Genomic DNA, 25,199 nt, shown 5'->3' on the forward strand with positions numbered 1-25,199 from the left:
GAACTTCAGTTTTCACAGCTTAGTGAATGTTAATCACACAAAGAGCTTATGTGGCTCTCACTTAATTATAATGTAGAAATAGGGAAGGGCAATTAAATGCAACCAGATAACATGGCGGATCATAACATACATTACACCACACAAGTTTGAAAGTGTCTAATGTTGTGGTTTTTGATTTACTTTTGTAGCCCAAATTTGGTAGAGAGACAATATTTTATCCATTCCCAAATAACAGGTGGATATGGCGAAGCATAAGTTGATTTGTGTGTTGCTGTGATAGCAGCTGTACATAACTGGTTACATATTAAAATGATGAATTTAAGATAATCTTGGAGGAGGGAATCCAAATTACCGCATTTTAAGATCAATATACATCATGATTGTTTTCCAGCATTTTAAATGTTCAATCCCACTAGAATGAGGGGTTTGGGCTAAATACAGTGTATGAAAGCTTGAACAACCCCATTAATTACATAATTAACCCTTTGCTTGCGGTTCCAATCATGTGGGGGTCAGTAACGTGAACAGAAGTGGGAGCACCTGAATAAGGGCCCCTGGTGTGCCAACTCTCATGATATTCAAAATATCTTTAAATATAGTGACATTATATTCGGTCCACACTGGGACCGTTCTAAAGAGCAAATAAATAAGTGACAGGTATTTATTTGCTCTTGAGAAAGGTCTCAGTGGGGACCGAAACGTTGAGTATTTACTTTTTTTGAGTATTGGAGTGCCTGTCCCTTTTTTGTATGTTTTTGGTACCAGACCACCACCACAAAGAAACTACCTTCATGGTGATATTATCAATGCCGGGATTAACCCCATGTGGAGGCGGACAACGTCGCTGAATCAGTGGATCCCTTATCTTCAGTTGGAGAACCCGGCAGGTATATCACCATTCTACAAGTGCACCAACAGTAACATGCTAGTGGGGCAACGCTGCCTGACACACTTGGTGGGTGGGTGGCTACCTGTGGACACCAGGGTGGTTGGATGCCCAGGGGTACTTTGGGGTAAACACCACCTGGGTGTAGACACGGTGTGGGGGTACAGCCCTGCGAAGCCTGAGTGGTTCTGTTATTATCATTATTATTCATATGTGTTCAGTAAACCTGTTATACCATACCAGTGTGTATTACCTATATAGTGTCCTGCACAGGGTTATCCCACACTTAGGATCACGTGCAGGTAGAGGCGCTGTCACCAGATGAATCAGATCCACCCCAGGCTCCCAGCAGTGGAGGTTCAGGCATCCTGTGAGCCACAGGTAACACACACACACAGTAGCCACCATATCTCCCATGGGGAGGGGGAAAGTGCGCTATACATATATATACTAGCTGATAGACCCGGCGTTGCCCAGGATGTAAATGGATAAAATAAATGTATGTTGTTTAAAATAAAATGTACAATAAGCCAATATGATTGAAGTGTATGTTTATTGTAATGCTTGTTTATAAACATTTTTATTGATCCAGGTGGAGCAAATATATGTCATGTGGTGCGTATCGGGCGGGAAGGCGGCCATTTTGCCACAGTAGCGGTGCCGCCGATGATGGGGCCACATGTCCAGTGCAAGCGCGACCTGGGTTGTCGGACGGGTAAGAGTAGTAGGGGAGGGAAGAGCGTGTATAGTAGGGTAGATGGTAAGTGAAGGGTGGGGGCATATAAAGGCATAATAATCATAAATTCATTGAAGGGTGTGTGGGTGGAAGGGAGGGGGATGCAGGGAGAGTCTCCGAGGCTATGCTGAGGGCTCAGTTTAGGCTTCAGAGTCTCGTGTGACAGTCTCAGGGGGTATGGTGAGTCTGCAGGGGTGAGACTCTGTGGCAGTATGTGTGTGTGTGTCTGTGTGTGTCACAGTGGAGTAGGTGTGTCCGTGATGTCAGCGTACCTCTTGGCCAAAGAGAGTCGTGGGGGAGGCGGGGCATGGGCGGGCGGACCGACGGACCAATGAGAATCCCCACATCTACTAACAATCAAACACTTCTCATATATATATATATATATATATATATATATATATATATATATATATATGAAAATTTTATGATGATCTCTTAAGTAAAGATTAGGCAGTCTACAAAAGGATATTTTAACCATAGTCTTCCCCAATACACTCATCATTTATATATATATATATATATATATGTATATATAGAAAAAAGGAAAGAGAAAGAAACAGGCGCACACCTAGTGCATTACTACAATAAAAATGTATTGAATGAACATAAAATCTTACAAATGCCCACTCACAAAAGTACAGCAAATATAGGCGTGTATGAGATAGGCTCTGATGTGCCAAGCAGCTCGATCACCAGCGTCCGTCCGCAATCAATGGCGTCGTCACGTGAGTCACCTCCGTGGAACCGGAAGAGGGGTCCTTAGCCTTCGGTGTTAAATAGGACAGGTCCCTCCAGGAAACAAACACCTCCAATGTAACTGATGTAATAGGTTGTTAGCCGGGAGAGCAGCACACGGGAGCCAAAATTCTACAATCAAACTGCAGCAGTGTTCGTGGGCAAATGGCGGCCAGAGTCTAGCCACGATTGCGGACGGACGCTGGTGATCGAGCTGCTTGGCACATGAGAGCCTATCTCATACACGCCTATATTTGCTGTACTTGTGAGTGGGCATTTGTAAGATTTTATGTTCATTCAATACATTTTTATTGTGGTAATGCACTAGGTGTGCGCCTGTTTCTTTCTCTTTCCTTTTTTTCTAGATATCATTAGGGACTGGTGATCCCTTTGAAACGGGCTGCAAGAAACCAAAGACATTACCACTGGAACAGGACTTTATGTATTGAAGGTTTTTTATTATATCTTTTAATTTTTTGGCAATTTTTTCTATTTTTTACTTAATAAATATATTTTTTAGATTTTTATTTTTACTCTTTAGGGTTAATTGTCAGGAGATTGCATTGATATTGTATTTTTTAAAGTTTTATCATAGTGTATTAGCCTTACTTTAGCTGCCCCTCTAAGCACATCCAATTATAGCTACTGCCTCTCTTATTATTATCTATATCATTAACTGGGATATTTAGCGGCGCTACAGTACTTCAAATTGTTTTTTCATATGTATATATATATATAATATATAATATATAAATGATGAGTGTATTGGGGAAGACTATGGTTAAAATATCCTTTTGTAGACTGCCTAATCTTTACTTAAGAGATCATCATAAAATTTTCATCTGATTCTATTCTGATTCATTCGATTCTATCTTTGTCTATCCCAAGCAACAGACACTTTGTCCCACATATAAGGGTTCAATTAAGTTTAGGAGTAGATGGATTTAGAAGTAGTATTGTGGATGGATATGCTCTTTATTGCACTTTTAAATGTCTTGATATAAAAAAAATGGCAGTTAAAGAATAATTAATATGGATTATTTGAGTATGACACAACCTGTAACACAAAGATGCAAGCCATCTACTGTAACTGTAAAGAATGATGCAGCTTTAATGTTTCCAATTCTAGTTTCAGTTCTTTGTACACTAATAGGGCTATTTACAAAAGTCTCTGAGCTACAAAATTGGGCCAAAACCAAAGTGAAAGAAAAAAAATCTGATTGCTTTTAATAGGAATCATTTTTTGTGATATATGGTGCTGTTTACAGCACAGAATTTCCCTCAGTTTTTCACCCAGGGGATTTTAATAAGTAGACCCTTCAGTGTTCTCTAAAGTCAATAACAAAAGAAGATCACATTGTTCTTCTCTAAACTGTATACTGTGACCTGACTGCATTTTGGGATTGGAAGAATATACTGAAGAAATAAATCAGCCGGTTGCATTTTTGCCTGCTTAGTTACAACTTGTTATGATGACCAGAGTAGTAGGAAGTCTGAATTACTTAGGTTTGGAGGTGAAGGCAGTGCTGGTACGGACACTGGAATCCTTCCCTTCATAATAATGGGCACTCCACACAAATAAACATCAGGAAGCTTAGTTCACATTTTTTAATAACATGGCACAATTTACATAACACAAGTCTTCGCTGATGAGGAACATGCTGAAGATCGAGTTGCTTCACTTTTTTTTTCCTTTTTAGTTTCCTTTTTTTTCCTCTTTACATATGATCTAGAAAGGAATTTCTTACATACAGGATAAACAGCAAAAAGGTTTGTATATAACAATCTCTTTACAATACTGAAAGCTACCACTACTGTTCCAGTGTACATATTCTTCTGGGAGGGTTTGTTCCTTAAAAAAAAACACTGCACAACATCTGGAGTTCACAAAATCTGAAGCTCACAACTAAACCTTCAGTTGACTACTAAAATAGATCTCTGCTTATTAGAAACAACTGTTAGGAGTTTTATTCATTGTGATTTAGTTTTTGCCAAAACAGGATAACAACTTAATATATCACTCTAATACACTAGAAGACCAATGAACTATGTTTATTTCCTACATATATTTCACAGCCCAGTAAACCAAATGTGTACGGTATTTCAGATAAAGTCATATCCTCTCCAATCAGGTAGATGTAAAACACAAATGTAATCTAAAAAGTGGATCAGGAAGAGATGGTGCTGAAAGCCCGAGGCAAACATCCTGGATTCTTTATTAGTTATTCCAGGTGACTATTGCTCTGACTGGGTAACCATTAGCGATAATCTAATCATTATGGATAGGCAACATACTGTAGTTAGATGCTATAGAGCAAACCTACCTTTTGTTGCTATACATTCTCAAGAAGTCTCTTCCTCACCTGGTTCAATCTGACTCATTGTTTTCCACATTGGATATCTTAGGTCTGCCTTTATTCTATAATGCAATAGATCTTATTGTGTGTTTCAGTCTGGGAGTAACACACACACATTTAATTATGTGTATGATCAAGGTTGTTAGGGGTGGTGATGCTCTCCATAATAGATGACAGAAAAAGAAAAACTAGTTGATGTAACATTCATGATTTGTTTAGGGAAAATATGACTTTAGTTATTGTGTAAGTGTTGAAAATGCTCCTTTTGTGTTATCAAGGCTTTTGTTGAAAGCCTCTACATCGATTGCATAGTTGAAGGGGTTTAGTTGTCTCTAATAATATATGCAACACAGTATAAGCAGACTGTGTTCTTAAATAGTAAGGTTGCAAACTGCACATTTTAAGAAGTATTACTGTATTATGTTATGTCATTACGTCTATTTACATTTGTACATAGTAAAGCTTTCGTCTTACCCTTTTGCATATATGAACCATTACCAAATGAAGCAAATCATCTTTTTTACATATATATTTACATTTCCTTTCAATATCATAAGTCTGAAACAGTCCAAGCAGATGTAATGACATATTTCCTTCTGTTCCAATCAAAATGCTTTACACTTAAAATAAAACAGTTGAAGACACAACAAACATTTGAATTGGCTAAAAGATCTGAAAATTTGCAACATATAATATACAAAAAAAGTGAAAATCATTGCTCTTGGAGACTTTACATTTGTACAAAGTTAAGTCTTGCACTGATTTTAATTTAATCAGGCTGTCTGTCCTGTTACACCCCAAGCTCTGGTTTTATCGTGCTTCAATATCTTTGAGCGTGTGAGAAGGAGGTCTGTCTCTTATCTCTGTGGACAATGGAGTAGTCCTCCTGGGAGAGCCTGGTCGTCCTCCCAGAGTAGAAATAAGTGGAGGCGGGGCACTTAATGCTGCTGTTGGAGGGGTCTTATTAAGGATTCCATTTTGATGTCCCGCCGTAGGACTGACCCTTGGATAGTGCATGCTAGGAAGTCCAGGAGTAATTAGACTTGGATGAGGCAGATGACCATCCAATGCAGCTGGATGAACTGCGTGCATACGGGCATGCTCATAGTCCTCCCGAAGCATGTGTAACCTCTCTCTCTCCTCCAGATGGCTGACTCGCTCATGTTCCCTACGGGGGTCAACAGAAAGATGATGATGGTGGTGATGATTATAGTCATGAGGCTCCCTGTCCCTGAATGACCTGTCAGTTTCGTACAGCCTTGGTGAGGCAAGACGGTGAAGTGGATCATTTCGTAACAAAAAGTCTCTTCCGAGGGGATCCCTCCGGTGAATATCTAGTCCTCTGTACGGGTCTCTCAATGGATCTCGCATAGGATCCCAGTGAAATGATGGGTAAGGGAAACGCTCTCCACCTGGGATGGGACTGATTCCCATAAAAGGTGTCATCATGCGAGTCCTATCCAGACCACCAATATTGTTCATTGGGTGCATGCCAGTTATACCCACAGCCATTGGCATCGATGCTAAATGATTTGGATGGACATGTGACGTAGATATTGGTTGAGGTTGTTCAGAGGACCTGTGGATTTGAGGTCCTTCAGGCACAATATCATGGTCTTCTTTCCGTTCTTCCTTTACTTTTACGTCATTATTTTTCTTTTGATTATCGTATGAGGTCTCACTCTTTCTCTCCGTCTCTCGATTAGATGTACTGTTTGGCCTAGTGCTTTCCACTACAGGGGGTCTAACATATGGTGAAGGCACCCTAGATAACTGCTTAGCTTCCTCCACAGCTCTGCTTTCATGAACAATATTGTCCTTCTCTGAAATATGGTTATCTTTTGCTTTGTGCTCTTCAACATTCGCTTCTTTCCAGGAATCAGAGTGCTCCCTTTCTCGCTCTTTTGCCTTTTCTTTATCCCGTACCTCAATATTTACGTGATTTCTGTTTTGTTCCGATGAACTGCGGTTATGTCCCAAAGAGTTTACTTGGTTAACAGGCGCTGGTGAGGGATGACTGGAGTGTCGTTTCTCCATACTCTCCCTGAGGATAATACAGTAATTAATTATTATGTAACAAATACAGTAGTAAGAAAATAAACCAATAACAGGAAGTGCAGTACAATTAGGCCACAACAACAGAACAGTATTGATCATAATCATAGGATGTTGGCCTTGAGGTTGATATTGTACATTACAACATACATAGAAATTCACTTGCGTGCCTCTATTCTAGAGAGTTTCCCCCAATTTGTTTTATCTGCACAGGAGTGTTGGCTGTCGGAGTTGATAATAATGGTGAAATTTTAGTTTCAGCCAATAAGCTTTCACTGATATCCTTGATTTTACGATCAAATGTGCGTCGTGAAGCCTTTTTATAACTAACTATAAATCAGTGTTGAGAATCCTCCACAGGGGACACTTCTAATTTACTTACATCACCTGAGTGTGAATCTCATTTGTGTTTACAATGTACTGGTATTCATGTAACAAACTCTCGTAAAGATGTACGTGCCTTTCTTTATCGTCTTTACAAGCAGACGACTCTCTCTTGTCCACGTCTCGTTCGTGAGCTGCCACAGAGGAGCTGCGTTCGGATTCTCCAGGTTTAAGCCAGGGTGGCGGGGTGGGGAATGAAGGCGGTGTCCGGTGCAGTCGATTCCATGGCTCATGTGGATTGTTGAAGTTCTGCATATTATGCCCATCTTTATGGCCAAACATTGAATTGGATGCTACAGTAGAAAGGGGATTAGAAAAATATAAAAAAAATATTTTTAAGGGGGAATCTCTTGTTGGCAGTAATCAAAAATGATTAAAACCCTATGATTTACATTTATTCAACTTAACAAAAAGTGTAAATGTTAGTGGTACTAACCCATAATGAGGGAGAGGTTGAAGGATCTGGTTGTTTCTTAGGGAAAAAAGACAAAAGAAAAATGACTGCGTTCCTATCTTCTTTGTCATTTCATTTATGCAATTTAAATGCAAATATATACAATTTTTGTTAAGGGTTTTTGCAGATGGCTATAACAATCCCATTAGATATATGGTGATTTTTAGTCAGTATGGTACAGTACTGATGCACACAAAACAGCTACCTAAAACCTGGATGTCAACAAGATACCTAAGGGGTAATTTATCAAAGTCTCTCAGATGCAAAAGTGGGACAAAAACACTGCACCCAATTTAACAATCAAGAAAACCCTATTGTTTTTTTCTTATTAAATCTGGTGCAGTTTCTTTTCCCCAGTTTTGAAGACAGGTTGATAAATAACCACCAAACCTTGGTAATTGGTGCTTAGCCATAAATCCCCTTAAATATTACACGCCTAGAGGCTTAAATCCATTTAACAACTTTGGAACTTAAAGTTTTGTACATATGGTCATAAATGCATAACATACATAACATACATAACATACATAACATGCATATTATACATAACATACAATATTTTACGAACACAGGTGAAAAGTAAAGCTGCAATCTCTCCTAACTAACAGCCTTTGTTTACAGGATTGGATCCGGGGGGAGGGAGGGGGGATGTCCTCCAGCGCTTGACCACACAATATTCAGCTCTGGGGACCCCCTGGTTCACAAGATACTAACCAGTGAAGTTACCATTATCACTTCATGGTTAACAAAGAGGATTTAAATGGCCGTCCAATAGAAAGCTGCAACCGATGATGTTGCAACTTCCTGTTGGCCTGAGATTTGACAGCCATTTTGTTTCCTCTGGCGGGAGATGTAAAACCTGTAACTACACTAGTAAATATCTCTGAAACTTCCTGTTGGCCTGAGATTTGACAGCCATTTTGTTTCCTCTGGCGGAAGATGTAAAACCTGTAACTACACTAGTAAATATCTCTGAAACAAGGAAGTACACGAGCTGAAAGTAGGGTAATTCTATATTGTCCGAGATGGCCGCTTAGGTCTTTTTGGGCTATAAACCACTTTGACTGCATATTATACAAAATAAACAATAGACTGACGGTAAAACACTCATGATTGTAAATATATTGTACACTACCATACAATTCACTGAAATTTTAAAGTTGAATTATTGGCATCTTAAAACGAAAACACAAAATAACCAATGTTAGTAGAGTTTGTATTGCTAGGTACTGTATGACTGATATCAAGGGGAGTGGCAAGTTTCCATTTGCAGAGCACTGGGTCACTGGGAAGTGGCGATACAGAGTTTGTTTAGGGAAATTATTTACATAAAGCAAAACGTTTCAACAGCTCAAAACCTAATGTAGTATTTGTAATATGTATTGATAGTTATAATGTAATAAGCATTTTTTTTTCAATTAACCTGGAGTTACAAAGCCTTAAGGTTTCATATAATATGCACGAGCAATCCAGTCTGCACCCAATACTGCGCTCATATTATTTGTTTGAACTGTGTGTGTGTTCAACTGTTTCTTATACTTAGCATGCAACCTGACATGCCTTGTAGTACATTACAAGCCCCATGAAACCTAGTACATATCTGAGGTAAATACTCTCTTGGCTTCCATATCTTATGCAAACCTTATCTGACCTATTTTTAAATGTTTTTGACCTTCATTTATTTCGTTAGTTTAGTTCTGTGTTCTAAATTGGAACCACATGTCTCATCTCCTCCAAAAGATCCAGAGATTACAGACGTTGTATTCAAAATTGGCTTTATCTTTTTGTTTTCCAGACTTGATCCATTGGCACACTCTTTCACTCAAGGATTAAGCTCCCCCGAGCTTTACTCTTTATCTGTATATCCCTATTGTTGTGTCATTCTATTGAAGTGGGTCCTGTTTGAGCACTCTGTTTGACTTGTAACTACTCCCTCACTATAATTTTATTGTTTTCATTATTAATAATAATCATATTAATAATAGTAATGCAGATTCTCTGTTCCATCATCTCATTTGAAATATGTATGAATCCTAATGGAGAAGTCAAACCCATTGTATGGTTAATGGTGTTATGGTAGAAGATCAGAACACGTGTTCCCCATTGGTTATTTAATTTATAGACATATTAAGCAGAAAAAAGTTATACTTACTAACTGAAGGGTTTCCAAGTCCCCCAAAGGCATTTCCACCCACTGAAGCAAGCCCGTTGAATGTAGATGGTCGGTTGAAGGGTTCTATAGAAAAAAAATGTCACGATATGATTAAAGAGGAATACATTTTTCTGCGTGTGCTAGTTAATTAGGTCTGTTTTCACACTAACATTTGAAGCTGTGGTCAGTGAATGCCAGAGTTAGACTTGTTGCTGTTTGTGTCCACCCAGGGAGGTGACACAACCTCTGATAAATTTGGTGGACAATTACACAAATGTATATATAAGATTGTTTTTTTTCATATGAATATCTGCCTCAAAAGGAGATCAACAGAGATTTTGGATGCGAATAGGTAGATGTTTTTATTTACTATTGTTCCCGATTAAGTTACCCAAGTAATAAATTGGCATGCATTACTTTATTCAGTGGCTTAAAAGGTCTGCGCCACCACAGAATGGGATAAGCCTACGGTATCTGTGATTATGTATGAACTGAATCGATGGGTTTTGAAAAGATAATTTCCATAAATATAACAAATTCTGCATATCTACTTCTGGTTCCAAAGATGATGGTCTAAGAGAACTCCAGTGACGCATATGTCCATATTACTTGTCACAGGCCTAGGCAGAAGGCCCTTTAAGGCATCTATCAGGTAAAATAGGTCAATCTATAAAGAAATATCTATGTTATTTGAATTTTTACAGTCACTTTTTTTCGTGCAGAAACATTTTCAACAAAGTGAAAGTACATCTGCCAGCCATAATACATATGTCAATTACAAATATTACTTACCAAGATGAGCACCTGGGTTAAGAAAATTGCCGTGATGAAGTGGAGGACCAAAAGGTGCTCCAGCAGGGTGTCCTCCACCTAGAAAAGGCACAGGAAAGAAGTATAAAAACCAGAGCTAAAATTAAAATAGGCTTAATATAAATCCTGTTTCAGTTACTTCTTGCTTTGAGAGGTTATCCTAAGTATGGTGCATGGTTAGTGTATTGTTAAGTGCAGTGTTTTACATGGATTGAATAAGGTTAAAGAAACGGTTTTGCTATGTGTAAATCTCTTTTGTGGTCATCATACTCGATTACTGGTCTTGTTACTTGCTGTGACAGTACAAGTTTAAATAATAATAGTAAAACACTGCGGTTCTGGTCTTTAACCCTTTGAGTGCCCTGTGGACGTACTGCGTCATGAGTTCTTGCACCCCAGGGCCCCCGTGAAGTAGTATATACGCATAATCTTACTGCTAGTTTTTCTAAGGGAGATCGTGTTCTGCACTCTGGCACTCAAAAGGGTTAAATCAACCCTCCATCTTTGCTTCATGAATGTGCCCCTAGTATTCCCTTATTGTATGTCTGAAGTCAAATGAATGAGGCTGAAACATTCCCTAGCAAGGGAAAGGCAGAGATTAAATAGGGGCAGATGTGTCTTGAGCGATAGCTGAAATGGTCACCAGCTATGGTTGTGAAACATCTCTTTGAGTTAAGAGTGTCTACTCCCTTGTGAATAAGTTCTGTGCTCAATAATTCCTCTAGCAAGGAGATCTGATAGGCTCATTCAAACAATTTATGCTTGTCCTGTTGCTGCAGCAGCAGCGTGCCACGGATTGCAATAACATTGGCCACATCTGTATACCCACCGGCTGCAGAGAAGAGTGTGGCGGGACGTGCCAAGTCGTGATGGTGAGGGTGGTGATGGATAGCTCCAAAGAGGCTAGGACCTGGTGGCCTGCTCAGAAACTCAGGTTTCAGGCCAAAATCCAGCTTGTGTGGATCTGTCTGCATCTGTTTCTGAAATGGAAAAGTATGACGGCAAATTAGATTTCCCCCGTGGGCAGATAAGAAAGGAAGCTTCAAAAACCGTACAAAATGCCACATTCACACCTTGAAATTGCAGAACTGATATTTGTGTGTGCCATAATTGAAATTACACTTTTTTTTTTTTTTTTTTAATCTGATGTTATCAGAAGTGACAGACAAATTTTAGCTTGGCATTTGGGAGAAACCCAAGGTTCATAAGGGTAAATACATATGCATCTAAAAAGTTTATTTATTGAATTTTGTACATTGGAAAATCACTGCATACTAGCCTCCTACACCATGGAATAAGTGCACCAGGAATTGCATACTGATTATGAATGACAAATAGCTTTTGTACTTATCACTTAGATTGTAAGCTCTTTGGGGAAGGACCTCCTTATGCCTAATGTTATTTACTTGCTGCTCTTATCCCGATTGTTTGTACTTTGTTTTCCCTTTATCATTTTGTAAAGCTCTGTCTACACTGTTGTCGCTATATAAATAAAATGATGTAGTGTTGTGGTGTGGCATGAAACATTTCTTTTGATCTTGTTGTCAATCACGCAGAACACACATTTAAAGAACTGATCTTTATCAAAACATACAATAAATCGGGGTTAAGAGAGAGACAATATGGGTCTTATTAAAAAAAAGCAGATTTCTGATGTTATACTATTCTAAGAAGCTTCTAGGAAACAACACACCCCAAAACACCCCATATTCTCTACAAATTGTACTGCAGCTTTTTTTATCAAGTATTTCTCTTGAGAGCACACCACAGTAAAGACGTAGGGGCGTATGGATCAAGGCAAAAGTGTCGCAATTCTGGGGCGCAACAATTGTATCATATTTATCAAAGAAAAAAAATATTAATTTCAATGGGATTTCGTCCTTTGATACATATGATGCATATTCCGCAGAATTGCACCACTTTGCCTTGATACATATGCCCAAAGGGGTCTATTTACTAAAGTCCCCTAGCTGCAAAAGTTGGACAGAGTCAGTACAGAAAAGCACCATATTTATCAAAGATATATTGAAAGCAATTGCAGTTTTTTCCCTTTCATAAATCTAGGGCAGTTCTTTGTGTACTGGTTTTGCAGCCGGAAAGCTTTAGCAAACAACCCGCTAAAAATTTCAAATAGCTTCAACCATAGTTTGATTTGATCACAATAATGGATGAGGTGCTCCTGTTCTTCCAAAAATCTATATCCACATGTCAAATCTGACATTGCGATGGAATGTGTGCAAAACCTAGCCCCAAATATGGTGTGTACGAAAAGGCCAAATATTTCCTTATGAGTCATTTGCAAAACAGCATTTATCTTATTGACAGACGTTAGCTGACTTGACGGCATTGCTTTAGGGAAAACACGATAGTGGTGGCTGGAGTCTATTTAGTAAATCCTGTGTGGATTAGCAGTTATTTTAATAGTTTTTCTCGTTTGGTAACCACGGTCTCTGAGGGAAAATTCTCTTCACTTAAAATAAAACAGCAACAGTGCTGGGTAATTGAACACAAAGCAATAATGTTTTCAGGACAATGAGGTCAAGCAACTAAATACAGGTAAACAACTCTATGGAGCTCGTACAATTATAAAAACAGTCCTATTAAGGTGTTCTTTTTCCCATGTTAAAAATAAAAATAATGATTACATTGTATGGAAATGGGCCATGTAGACGTAGAAATGGGATTTGTTTTGGATCTGATGTGGTGGCACAGACCCACAATTCAGTTTAATGAGCAAATCAGGATGGGTTTAGAACTCTAACTCACCACCATTGTTTCTCAGAGGCATGTTAACTTAACTCCTCAGGTGCTACTCCTTCAATGAGAGGGTCAGCTGTCTCCTAATGCTGTCCCCTAGCACCCAGAAAACTCATGAGTTCAGTCATTTACAGTATGCTTACACACATTACTGTAGCTATGGTGGAGATATGTATTCTGTCCTACAATTGCCTCTAAGGCCCCTAATACTGTAAAGCTGTTTCCCTATGATGAAGAATGAATCTAGCCACATTAATTTAAAGGCAGCTGATATCTCCTTCGGTACAGAGAGTAGAAGCTCCACCGCATGTTGAATAAGGACCTAAGAGACACATTAAGAACCTGCCCTTTTAGGCACTCATTTCTATTACATTTTTAACGGGAAAATCACAAAATGCGTCTTTCTAAAATTGGCTAATTAAAATAAAACTAAGACTGCCATGATAATCTAGTTACCATTATTACGTCCTTGTATTGATATGCTGCTTCATTTTTTCTCATTACAGTTTGTTTCTGTATATAACGACACTTATGCTTTCAGCACATTTCAAGGTGACTTTTCGGCATTGTAAAACAATAGTAGATGAGCCTCAATTAATAGTTGCAATTGAAAAACAACACACAATTGCTTCAGTAAAAACACAGAAGATGTTTTCAAATTCCATTATGAATTAAATGAAGGGAGAGAAAGTTAATTAATGCTTATACAATGCCCCTGAGCGCTATAAAGCTATAGCATCTCACATTCATATCGTACCTTCTAACAAACATAAAATCTTACAGTGTGCTAGGGAAAAAGAATAAGATAGAAACATTTGCAGACGAAATTAGTTTGCTAACGTGTTTCGTTGTTGATGAAAACTGGAATTGGGTTCTTAGGATGGATAAAATAAACCAAAAAGGAAAATACTGTATATGATGTCTGATATAGAACGTAATGAAGCAAGCTGAAAATATCAACAGGATAGGAATACTATTCTCACACTTGTCTCATGCTGACACACAAATGATGGATTATTATCACTAATATTAGCATATAATGTATGTATGTTTTATCAATTCTTTTGCTGGGGCTGTCATGCATTGATGTGATATTTATCAGCTAATTGAGCTGGTTCACAAAAGAACCATCCCAGATGTTTTGCGCTTTTCTCCCCCAAAAAGAATGAGCAGATCCTATGTTTGATGCACCAAACATGTAATTTCTTTTTGGGGAAATAAGCATTTCTGATATAGTTGTTATGCCAGCTAGCACTGCAGTAAAGTCATCAAGGGATGTCAGTGTTGAATGGTTTTCTATATTTGTTTCGGAGTGCAAAATAGATAAATAGATGTTTTACGCTTCATGAAGTAAATGGTCCTTAAATTTGAAACAATGTTGGACACAGGAAAATAATAATAATAGGAAGAAGCGGAAGAAAATAATTGTCCCTCTGATTTGTTGTTAATCAATGTTAAGGAACCTGACACTTAACCTAATGTATCTCAAATCATAATCTAAAGATATTTATGGTTTCTCCGTTGAGCCTGCCTATTTGAAATTTAGTTGTGTACAATTGCTCTGGACACAGATACTTTGATCAGCAATTAATTTTATATACGCTACCGAACAACTGGATTTTACTTGCAATGGTTTTCTTTGATAAAGAACACATGATCATATTCACATCTCAGACAGGTCCGCAAACCTGCTTTATACCCTAATCGCACATCATACTGTACAGTGCTCCCACTGCAGCCAGGGATTGTGGGTAATGAGAGCCAAATGATCAATCACAGTGCATCACTTTTTATCTACTTTAACATAGACAGGGTTTTCTTTCAAGCTGAAGACCGACTGTGTACAGCTGCTATTATCCAGAGACACCATCTTTGGTAATATGTCACATTTATACTTTCTTCACCTTTAGTAAATAACTTCAAAAAAGTCGTATAGCTTTAGGTGTTGCTGTTTCAATCCGGAGTGGCTCACCCCCGGTGACAGTGAAGGAAGTGGTTTGGTACTAACCTTGACTTTTTGTTGATGATGGTATATTTGCCAGGCGATATGAACATGCATGGCACACCATTTTCCTGGTTTCTGCAAAACAAATCAAAAACTGAGTTGTAACATTAAATAGAGGGAGCACATGAAACAGATGGTGTTTATTTTTTTATAGGGGTGGGGCGGAAATCAAAGACTGTTTATAATTACAGTTACTCAAGATGGGTTGCAACTTTTTAGGGGGTAAGGGTCCAAGAATGAATCAGTTCCAGAGACTAATATGCACACGTAACGTATTTAGATACTTTAAATAAAAAGGTTGTTTGGCGCGTGTCACTATGATGCAATGGCGGTGTCAGAAAAGGTTGACACCAAAAAGAGATGAATTTCTCTACACGTTCAATTGTGAAACAGACTGTTATTGTCAAAAGGTTTAGCACAGTATCATTTTCCAGCACTGAAACTTGTCCTTTTTCCCTTTTAGCTGATAAGGTTCATTAGGCCTCAAATGGAAAATGACGTAAATGTATTTTGGACACTCCTGTTTTTCCAACTGTATCCTTAGAGTGAAGCTAAACTAACACATTAGCCATTATAAAGTGACTGTTTATCAACGTTAATATGGATAGTTTCTGCTATATAATGCAAGGTTAAGGTATTTTTCCTGCTCTAACATAAAACTACAGAGGCTTCATGAATTTAGTTTTTTTTTTTGGTTAAGGAACCCTACAATTATATTGTGAAATTCTGAGGAACCCCAGCCCTCTCTAATAGCGCCTCTGAGATCATATTAATTGTAAGGATCCCCAACCCTCTCTAATAGCATGTCTGAGATCAGATGCATTGTAAGGAACCCCAACCATCTCTAATAGCGCCTCTGAGATCAGATTAATTGTAAGGATCCCCAACCCTCTCTAATAGCGCGTCTGAGATCAGATACATTGTAATTTTTTCTGTATTTGATACAATTCCCAAATGACCAGAAAAATGCAGGGAACCCATAGGTCTTAGGAACCCTGGTTGAAAAACACCGCTACAGTCAAATGCCTCACTAGCTACCCTTGTCTACTATATTGGAGTCCTTCAATGTAACTTTATAGATAACATTATTTGTTTCTTTTACAGTACATTAAATGTATGTACTGTGGCAACCATATTCAGTGTTCACTTCTACACAGGGATGAGTTTTATTTAAAGGTGCAATCACCTCAGAATACATTTTATTTAACCTTAGAAAAACCGGGATCCCTTGGTTTTGATCCCAACAATATACATAAAACCCCCCAGAAATATGGCCACGGGTCACAGATAGACTTCTACAGGCTGTGTGGTTAGCTCTGATTTTGTGGCCATTTTGTGTCTACCGTGATTTATTCTTCAGTGCACAAAATGGGGGGGAAGATCTGGAAGTTGGGGGACAACGAATGAGCTCCATGCAACCCCACCGGTTCAGGTAAGTTTAAAATAAAATTAAAATAACAATTGCGAGTAGTGTGGATTGCTGCTTTAAATGTCATTCTTAGAAATCCAATGATTTTCTTAGTAAGCCAAAAAAAATGTATTGTACATTAATAACGAAAAACCCCTTCAGAAATGTTATAGCAAACAGTCCTCTTTTTACCACGAATTGTTCTTATTATTGAAAATCGTAACTGTAAAACTCTTATGCTAGGATTCGCTATGTGCCAGTGTGGGGTATTGCACGGCAATCCCACGGTGACTGCCATTGACATCATCTCTTAGTGAATCTCCCCCAACATTTTCCTTACACAGAAAGCAGAGCAGGTGATAGAAAACAAGGGTCAAAGAAAACCATGGCTCGATTATTTTAATAGTGCTCTTTCATCATCAGAGCGTCTCAACAAAACACACTTATCTTTGGCATTGTGCTCGTGTTTGTAGGGTTTGATGACCACTTTTTTTTTTTAATTTGTTTTCCATATGATATACCAAGAAAGAGGGGGGAAAAAAAATATATAATAATCTTACCCTTAGCATGGGCCTGAACGGATCTGTCAACTGTGAAGAGGAAATGACAACTTGGTTACATGCCTGTCACTCAGACAATCGCTTTAATTAACAAATGCTTATTGGTTCATAATGAAGAGAAATTAACATGTTAGGATTTTACTTTCCAATTAGGCCCTTTTGGAGAATAATTAGTCAATTTTGCACAGCATAACAGCCAATCTTACCTCCTCTTGTGACAGAAATGACAATCTACCGAACAAGCGTTGTAAAAAAGTTAGTCTAGTTTCTATATGTCTTTTTATATTTGTATAAAATGGTTTCTGTTAACTCCGTTCATTTCTCAATCTTCTGGGATCATTTCTACACTGTCCTATAATTTAGACTTCATTTCTTTGAGAGCCACTTTCGTAAATGTCTTTCCTAAACACGGCCGGTTGAAGATTTGGCATGAACTGGAATGGCATAGCTGCATTGCCAACATTGACCAGCTGGTGTTTGGATATAGTAAAATGGGTTTTAATAACCTTCAACTGTTCTACATAACAGACAAGACATGGCTGAGTAGTTTTAGATAGAAATAAGTTGGTGTCAGTGTCAGATTTCCCATTAGGCCCCGGGCAGCAAAATGTTGGGGCAGCTAAAATGTCCGCCTCCATGTGCATTTGCCACGCTCTCGGGCCTATCGGACCTAATGGGAAGGCACTTACTTACCTGTGTCTAACGCCTCCTTGCCCCTGCCCTCCTACTTCAAAATCGAGCATCGAATAACATCGCGGACGTCACAAATGACATTGCGTTACCATGGTAATGCGGCGCTGTGCGGCATCACGTTGGTGACATCCGCAGCGTCATTTGACGCTCAATTCTGAAGGAGCAGGAGGGCGGCGGCAGACACAAGCAAGTGCCTAGGGGTGACAAATTTTGAAACCCGCTGCTGGTTGGTGGTAAAGAGGATTTGGAGAGATGCAACAAAACATTGAGGGAATACAACTAAGGCTGCGTCCCCCGTGCCGCTGACCGCGCTCATGCTTGAGAGTGGTGACGCCACCAACTCTCCAAGTATGAGCGTTCAGCTGTCCGGCAACGTTTTCAGTAAGCGTGAGCGGGGGGGCCGTGGCGAGTAATGACTGGCGCTGATTGGTTGAGGAGGTCATGTGACCCTTCAGCGTGCCTCAAACTCAATTTTATCTGTCTCGGCAAGCACCTTGCGCCTGCGAGCGTACCTGGATGGGAGTGCGCCGCATGAGCGTGGCCGGACAGATTAAAATTGATTGTGCTGACCGCACCAGACGTGGTCAGAGGCAGCGTGGACACAGCCTTAGATATAGAACATTTTACTTGAATGAGACTCTTTTGAATAAAGTTGGCCGTCTGACAATCGGCAAATTAAAGGCCTTTGTAACTTCCTTGCCACAGTAAAGGTTAGTTTAGTCCCATTAACTGATGCTAAACTTATATTGATATGTCAGCGCACCATTCATTTAATTATTTGTCCCACTAGTAACATTCTTTTGCACAACCTAAAACACACACATTCTGCTACAGGATAGAACACCTTATAGGAATAGCATACAGGATTGAATGGTTGATATACTGGGATTTCTAGTATTTCACACTATTAAACCTTAACAACATCCCTTTTTTTCATATCTAAAAACTGTACAGGCTTTTGCAAGTATTGGAGGCAACATAAAAAGAAAATTTGTTCCAGTAGTTCAATTTTGCTCTTACATATTCCTACACCAAACAGAGTATTTCATTTGTAAATATATTTTCACACTAGTTTTGATTAAAAGGTTTCTGAATTCCACTCTCCAAGGTCTAATATATCTGTGTATAGTAGAAGATTTTTTTAAATCATGCTACTGTTTGCTCAAACCAGACTTGGAAATCAAGAGACTCCAATCTACCAATTACATCAATATTTCATTAGCACACTCAATAATACAGCAGCTCTGGGAATACGGGACTGTATCGTTACAACAACAACAAACAGTGCATTTCATGCACAGACTCTTTCCATTCCTGTCTCACTGCACCACAGGGGAGAATGCCTAGCTTTGGAAAGAAAGCAAGCAGAATGGACTGCTCGTAGAGAGACTAGGGATATGTTTGCTAAAACAAGGTAAAGATAAAGATTTTTTGCATTCACGCACTAAATGCTGTCAAATTAACCCAGATGTTGCTCATACATTTGAAGCAGTTTATTTTTGTTGGGCTCCATGGAAAATTAACATGCAGCTGTGTATTGGTAATATGCATATTTGCTGAATAATAAAAGTCCAGATCTGGTAATGGGTGACTTAATAAAAAAAAAATTAAGGTTCTGTTCCTCAACTGGAGCTATGGAAGCATGACAGAGATTCGTTTAGTTTATTTGTTTTTAGATAGGAGCTTGATAGACATGTCATAGGTCAGAGAAAGAAGAGAATCGGGTTCAGTGTTCTGAACTATTATTATTTTGAATGACATTTATGTGCACACAAAGCAGAGTAAAAAACATTTAGTAAGTACTAGTGAGGTGACAAACTCAGCACCATTGATCCAAATCAGTATTACCATAGTCAAGTGAAAAAATAACTGATTTATTAATAAATATCCCCACAATGTCTTGTTCCTGTTGTATGGAACTTGACTGTGGTAATGATCCATGCAGCATATGTTGGAGATATGTATAAATACTTAATTTTCTCTAATACTCCACCTCAGTGAGTGCGCTACTCCTTTATTATTACTTATAGTATGTTATCGTCATAGTTTGTAGAGTGATATATACACAGTACCAAAGCACCTGGATATGTGTTACATATAAAACAGAAAAAAACAGCGCACAACGCTCATGGTGAAGTATATCAAAAGTATATATTATATTATTAAACCAAGGATAGGTAATCTGCGTACATCAAAGAAAATTTAAAACAGGATGTCATGGGACAAATTACCCATACGCCACACCACAAGGGGATCTGGATAGTCATGGATCAGCAACCATCTGGTTCCACCGGTTAGGACAGTCTGCAGGTCACCGTAGTAACAAAAGGCTGGTCCACAGGTAGGTGCGATGAGGGCAATGATATTGCATAAGTCCCGTAATCAGAGTCCCCAGATGCAGACTTAGTCTGTCTCAGCGTATCTCCGCTGCAGGCACTGTCTCCGCGTGTTACCAGGAGTTCCATCGGCGCTCGGATGACGTCCCTGAAGGCGCCGCACCAAAATGATGGAACAACGGAGGGGATGAGATGAACGCACCAGGGGATGAAGAGGCATGTTGGAGCCTTGAAACGCGTTGGAATGCAATTTCTGTGAGTTCTACTGAGTTTTATCCAGGCCTTTGAGCCCCTGGTGATCCGTGACTATCCAGATCCCCGTGTGGTGTGGCGTATGGGTAATTTGTCCCATGACATGCTGTTTTAAATTTTCTTTGATGTACGCAGATTACCTATCCTTGGTTTAATAATATAATATATACTTTTGATATACTTCACCATGAGCGTTGAGCGCTGTTTTCTTCTGTTTTATCTGTTTTAGTTCCTGGTGGTGTCGAGCCACCCCCTAAACAGGTGCAGACGCTCCCTCCTACATAATTTCACGTATTATATTACTTATTTGTTGTCACTTTAATATATATATATATATTTCTAGTGCACTGACACAATAATTAGCACTATTTATGGTTGCGCACTTACAAAAATTTATCTTTTTGGTATCATATGGCTATTTTTTCCAACTCCTGCCAATCAAACTTTAAAAGCAGTAGCCTCCACCCTAGATCTATAGTTGGGTTGGCCCATGTAATGCATTTCAGGCAACTCTGAACTTATGTTTTTTTTATACCACTGTTTGCTGATCTGGGTTTGAAACTTGTTTTGTGAGGTGCTACCTTTAAGACTAATTTATTGTGGAATAGAAAGACTGCTGCTTCAATGATCCTATGGTTTGTACTCTATTTTGTTCAGCATGTAAAAGTTACATTCTCATTTTCTATGTTTTAGATAACTGCTATGGAAAATCCATTTGAGCATTAACATTCATAACCAAACAGTGGTGGCAATATGTACCATTAACAGGATCCTTTAACCGTTTTGTGCACAAGGCACCAGAAAACCTTACAGCACTAGAGCAGATAGATGGAGCACGCTGTGAGGAAGATTGACTTCTTACTACAAATACACTTATAAAGAAGATTATAAGGATGTTGACATAATGGTGACACTATTGTTTGAGTCTTTGCCCTTCCACTTACCCTAGGGTCCTTCTGCAGGAGAGTGTGTGGGACAGTTCCAGGTCTGGCTGCTACATCAATAGGATTGGAAGTCTAAGAATGAGACAACAGTTGAAATTAATTGGACATGACAAAATACTTTGTTTCCTCCGTGCTATTTCATATCTCTTTAGCTTTGTACATGACATGCCCCTTTTTCTGGCAGTTCTCTTTTTCATTTCCAGGCAACTCAAGCCTAATGGCCTGTGACTTTCCTTGATAAGTGAAGCATCAGTTTTGGCAGTAGAAATGAGGGTCAATATTAACATGAATATTTTCACTGTTCATCCTTTTGTCAACCTTTAAGCTGTACCATAAAAACTCGGCTATCCATGCAGAACGATAGTGCAAGGTTTGGGTTACCATCCTATGATAACAGAGCAGTGTAGCTGTACAATCCATTATTTTAAGTGACAATAGCCTGAATATCTGCGACAAAAATCTTCCCCGGGGACATTGATAATGAGAAGAGCTCCCATCCCTAACATGGATGGAATTTCAGATGGATTCTTCAGCACAACTACAAAGTTATCAATTGAACCGATCCATCTCTTGGGATTTACAGCTGCAATGCCCTGCCAATTATGCACAGATTGCAAGCTCAGCAGTACTGAGACCTCCTCCTCACGCATAGAGGCGCCTGGTTCTTTTTCTTATAAATCGGAAAATGAAGCTGTGATTGATTTGCACAACTTGCATTAACTGCAGCTTTTGCATGGGTTTAAAGATCAAACTGTCCACTGTATCATTAAATATATATCTACATTGGTATGTTTTCACAGCTACTCCAGACTAAAGAAGGAAACAATACTTGCCACTGAGCATACATAATTTACGATGAACTTTGACCATCTTGCTCACAGGCGGCTATTACATTCATCATCCATTTAGAGTGCACATTGCAAATACATTTGATTTGCTATATCACATCACGTAACAGCTCATGTCGGTTACAATGACCTTGGGTCACAGCTGTATTCTGTTGCAACTCAGGATGATGATACCTGAGTCATTCACGTCTCTTATTTGCAAAAAAATATATATAGTGCCCTTAAGAAGAGACAAATCTACTTAAGCCTTGGGCCTTTGCATGCCACATTGAGAAAACATCTAAAAAAATGGTGCACAAAAGGTAAAGTTGTACAAGATTTCATACAGTACACAAACAAATCAACTACCGTATACTTAACAAGTGGGGGAAAAGGTTGTTGGTTTACACATGAACAACTGCTAATAAATAGCCATTTGCATGTTCTGTTGGGAAGCTCATCAGGTAGGATCTACCGTATTTCAAGAGAAGATGCCTGCTGTGCAAAGGGGCTGCACACAAAGGTGTTCAGTAGGGATGGGCTGAACTGTAAAATTCCATTTCCCGGATTTTCTCCAGCTTTCCATTCAAAATCTATTCTGTGGTGTAAAATCCATTGATGGACTGTTCCAGTTTCAATCCGTACGGATGAATCCAAAACCGCCATTGTATACAATCCGGATGGATATTTTAGAATCCAATGCGCCGATTGCTCAATTTGATTGTTAAAAATCCACAAACGGAGAGAGAGAGAGAGAGAGAGAGAGAGAGAGAGAGAGAGAGAGAGAGAGAGAGAGAGAGAGAGAGAGAGAAAGAGAGAGAGAGAGAGAGAGAGAGAGAGAGAGAGAGAGAGAGAGAAAGATCGACCTCCCACGGATTTCATCTAAGTGAGGATTTTTGTATTTTTTTTTGTACAAATATTTTTTATTCAAATTTTCATTGAAAATTATTACACTTTTTGGGCTCCATCGGCCCTTTGTTTCCATTTGGAGTTATTTCAAGTGATTGAAACTCAAAAAGTATAACATTATAACAGTTGGGGTAGGGGTGGGGGGGATTGGAGGGTGGGGTGTGTTCCATCTCATTCTAAGTGAGGATTTTTAACAATCCGACCACAGATTATTAATCTGCCTTGTGAATTGTCAGTGATAGAAAAAAAACCTGAAAAAAGTTAAAGTTTCCATTTTTGATTCAACCATTATTTGTAACGTCATGAGATGTTGATCAGGCTTATAACAAACAACACAAAGGAATACAGGACAGTAGCTAGCACTTGATCTCAGTGTTTAAAGCACCAGCCAAAGTATGCAAGGCATAAGGTGTAAGCCTTATTGTTGTTTTAATAGTCAATAAATAGTTTTTATGCAAAGCTATTAACAGTATACACAATATCTTGAATTGATATAATCAAAACTAACATGGGATTGATTCATGTGATTTAGAGTCATATTTAGACATTGAAGATTTGGCTAAAGTTTGCTCTAGGATGTTCCACTATAATAGGACAACTGAAAAATGATTCCCTATGAATCAGTAAAGCCATCACTTGAAGTCAGCACAATGATACATAAAACACTTAGCATTTGCCCTTTTCATTCCATTAATAATGTCCTTATTCTATGTCAAATAAAAATGATAGATGAATGCAGTGCACCCCCGTGGCTTTGTAAAGATTGGAGTTGGTGTCTGCCCTGGTCTTAGTCCTTCAGAGTGTTTGCACAGGTTCATGTTTTTCTCACCTTAGGTTGAAATGCTCCTTGGAGTGAGCCAAAAGGTCCTGTGGGGGGGATCATCGGGGGAATGCCAGACACAGCTGGAGGGTAGGAGTGAAATAACTGTGAAAATAAAATAAGAGCACTAAGGAAAGTGTTCCTGGAAAACAAACAAACGAGTTAATCATAACAACAGAGATGACACAAATGAATAGAACTGCAGCACAAGTGCAAAGCCGAAAGCTGACATTGATGCAAGTAGAATTATTGGTTCCCACTGTCAAGGAAATGAAGCTGGTTTAATGTATGTTGAGTGGAGAACTTAAAGGACGTTCCACATCAATTAGCACAGAAACGATACCCTTGATGAATGCCTTTATTCCAAAATAAAAGGTGATTTTGTAATTATAAATTATTAAATTGGATTGAATGCCTAAGTGGTTTCGGAATTTAGAGTACATCAAAAGCAGGAGGGATGTTAAGCCAAATCAGACCAAGGGAAATAGCAAGCTAATTAAAAAATGAAGCTTTAAGAGAGCCAGGATTTCACTCCATTAAAACTCAATTACTTTGTTAAAGGTTTAATAGTGTTGTGTAAGAAATGAGAGAATGTGCACAAATATGACTTCATTAGTCTGGTTTAGTGGTTATTCTGTCACTAGTAATACTAATCTATGGGCTATTTAATCTGCTAAAATAGCTGTGTGGTCTAACTCTCAGGAAACATTGGTAAATGTAAGCCAAAGTACACATGCGGTTAGGACATCATCTATCTTGATGCACAATAGAAGTAAGATTCTATGGTTGATATTTAATGGAACAGATCTAGACATGTGAGGCCCTTTGAAGAAACTGATGTTTTTTTTTAATTACAGCCTTTTCTAATTATAGCTAACACACCCGAATACAAATGTACAGTTGGATAATAGCATATTATTATATCGTTCATCAAAATATTAATTGTACGTTAAAGTTAAAAAGGTCAACATGATTGCCAAAAAGACACAAATCCACTTTGCAGAATGTCAATAGGAGGAGTATGATAAACAATGTATTCAATCCTGCATCTTCGCTCCATTTGCTCCTTTTTATTTGCGCCAAAAAACCCTCTAGGTCTGAGGTGGCGTACGCCCC

At 38.7% G+C, this 25,199-nt stretch overlaps 1 protein-coding gene across 5 annotated transcripts in view; it reads right to left on the reverse strand.

The window, feature by feature from the left end:
* Window positions 1–3,666: 3,666 nt before the first annotated feature.
* AUTS2 (activator of transcription and developmental regulator AUTS2) overlaps window positions 3,667–25,199 on the reverse strand; it is a 1,404,533-nt gene continuing 1,383,000 nt past the window's right edge. Inside the window, exons 11-20 of one of the 5 annotated variants that reach the window (XM_075589952.1) lie at window positions 24,093–24,188; window positions 21,528–21,599; window positions 17,303–17,332; window positions 15,338–15,409; window positions 11,402–11,552; window positions 10,555–10,632; window positions 9,763–9,846; window positions 7,593–7,628; window positions 7,233–7,449; window positions 3,667–6,761 (exon numbers count right to left, since the gene is read on the reverse strand). In XM_075589952.1, the coding sequence (XP_075446067.1) occupies window positions 5,528–6,761; window positions 7,233–7,449; window positions 7,593–7,628; window positions 9,763–9,846; window positions 10,555–10,632; window positions 11,402–11,552; window positions 15,338–15,409; window positions 17,303–17,332; window positions 21,528–21,599; window positions 24,093–24,188 (2,070 nt within the window). In that variant the 3' untranslated portion in view covers window positions 3,667–5,527. The remainder of the gene's footprint in view (window positions 6,762–7,232; window positions 7,450–7,592; window positions 7,629–9,762; window positions 9,847–10,554; window positions 10,633–11,401; window positions 11,553–15,337; window positions 15,410–17,302; window positions 17,333–21,527; window positions 21,600–24,092; window positions 24,189–25,199) is intronic. The other 4 variants (XM_075589951.1, XM_075589954.1, XM_075589955.1 and 1 more) reach the window with 4 other exon arrangements.

This window comes from Ascaphus truei, chromosome 3, assembly GCF_040206685.1.
Source record: "Ascaphus truei isolate aAscTru1 chromosome 3, aAscTru1.hap1, whole genome shotgun sequence".
Taxonomy (NCBI): Eukaryota; Metazoa; Chordata; class Amphibia; order Anura; family Ascaphidae; genus Ascaphus; species Ascaphus truei.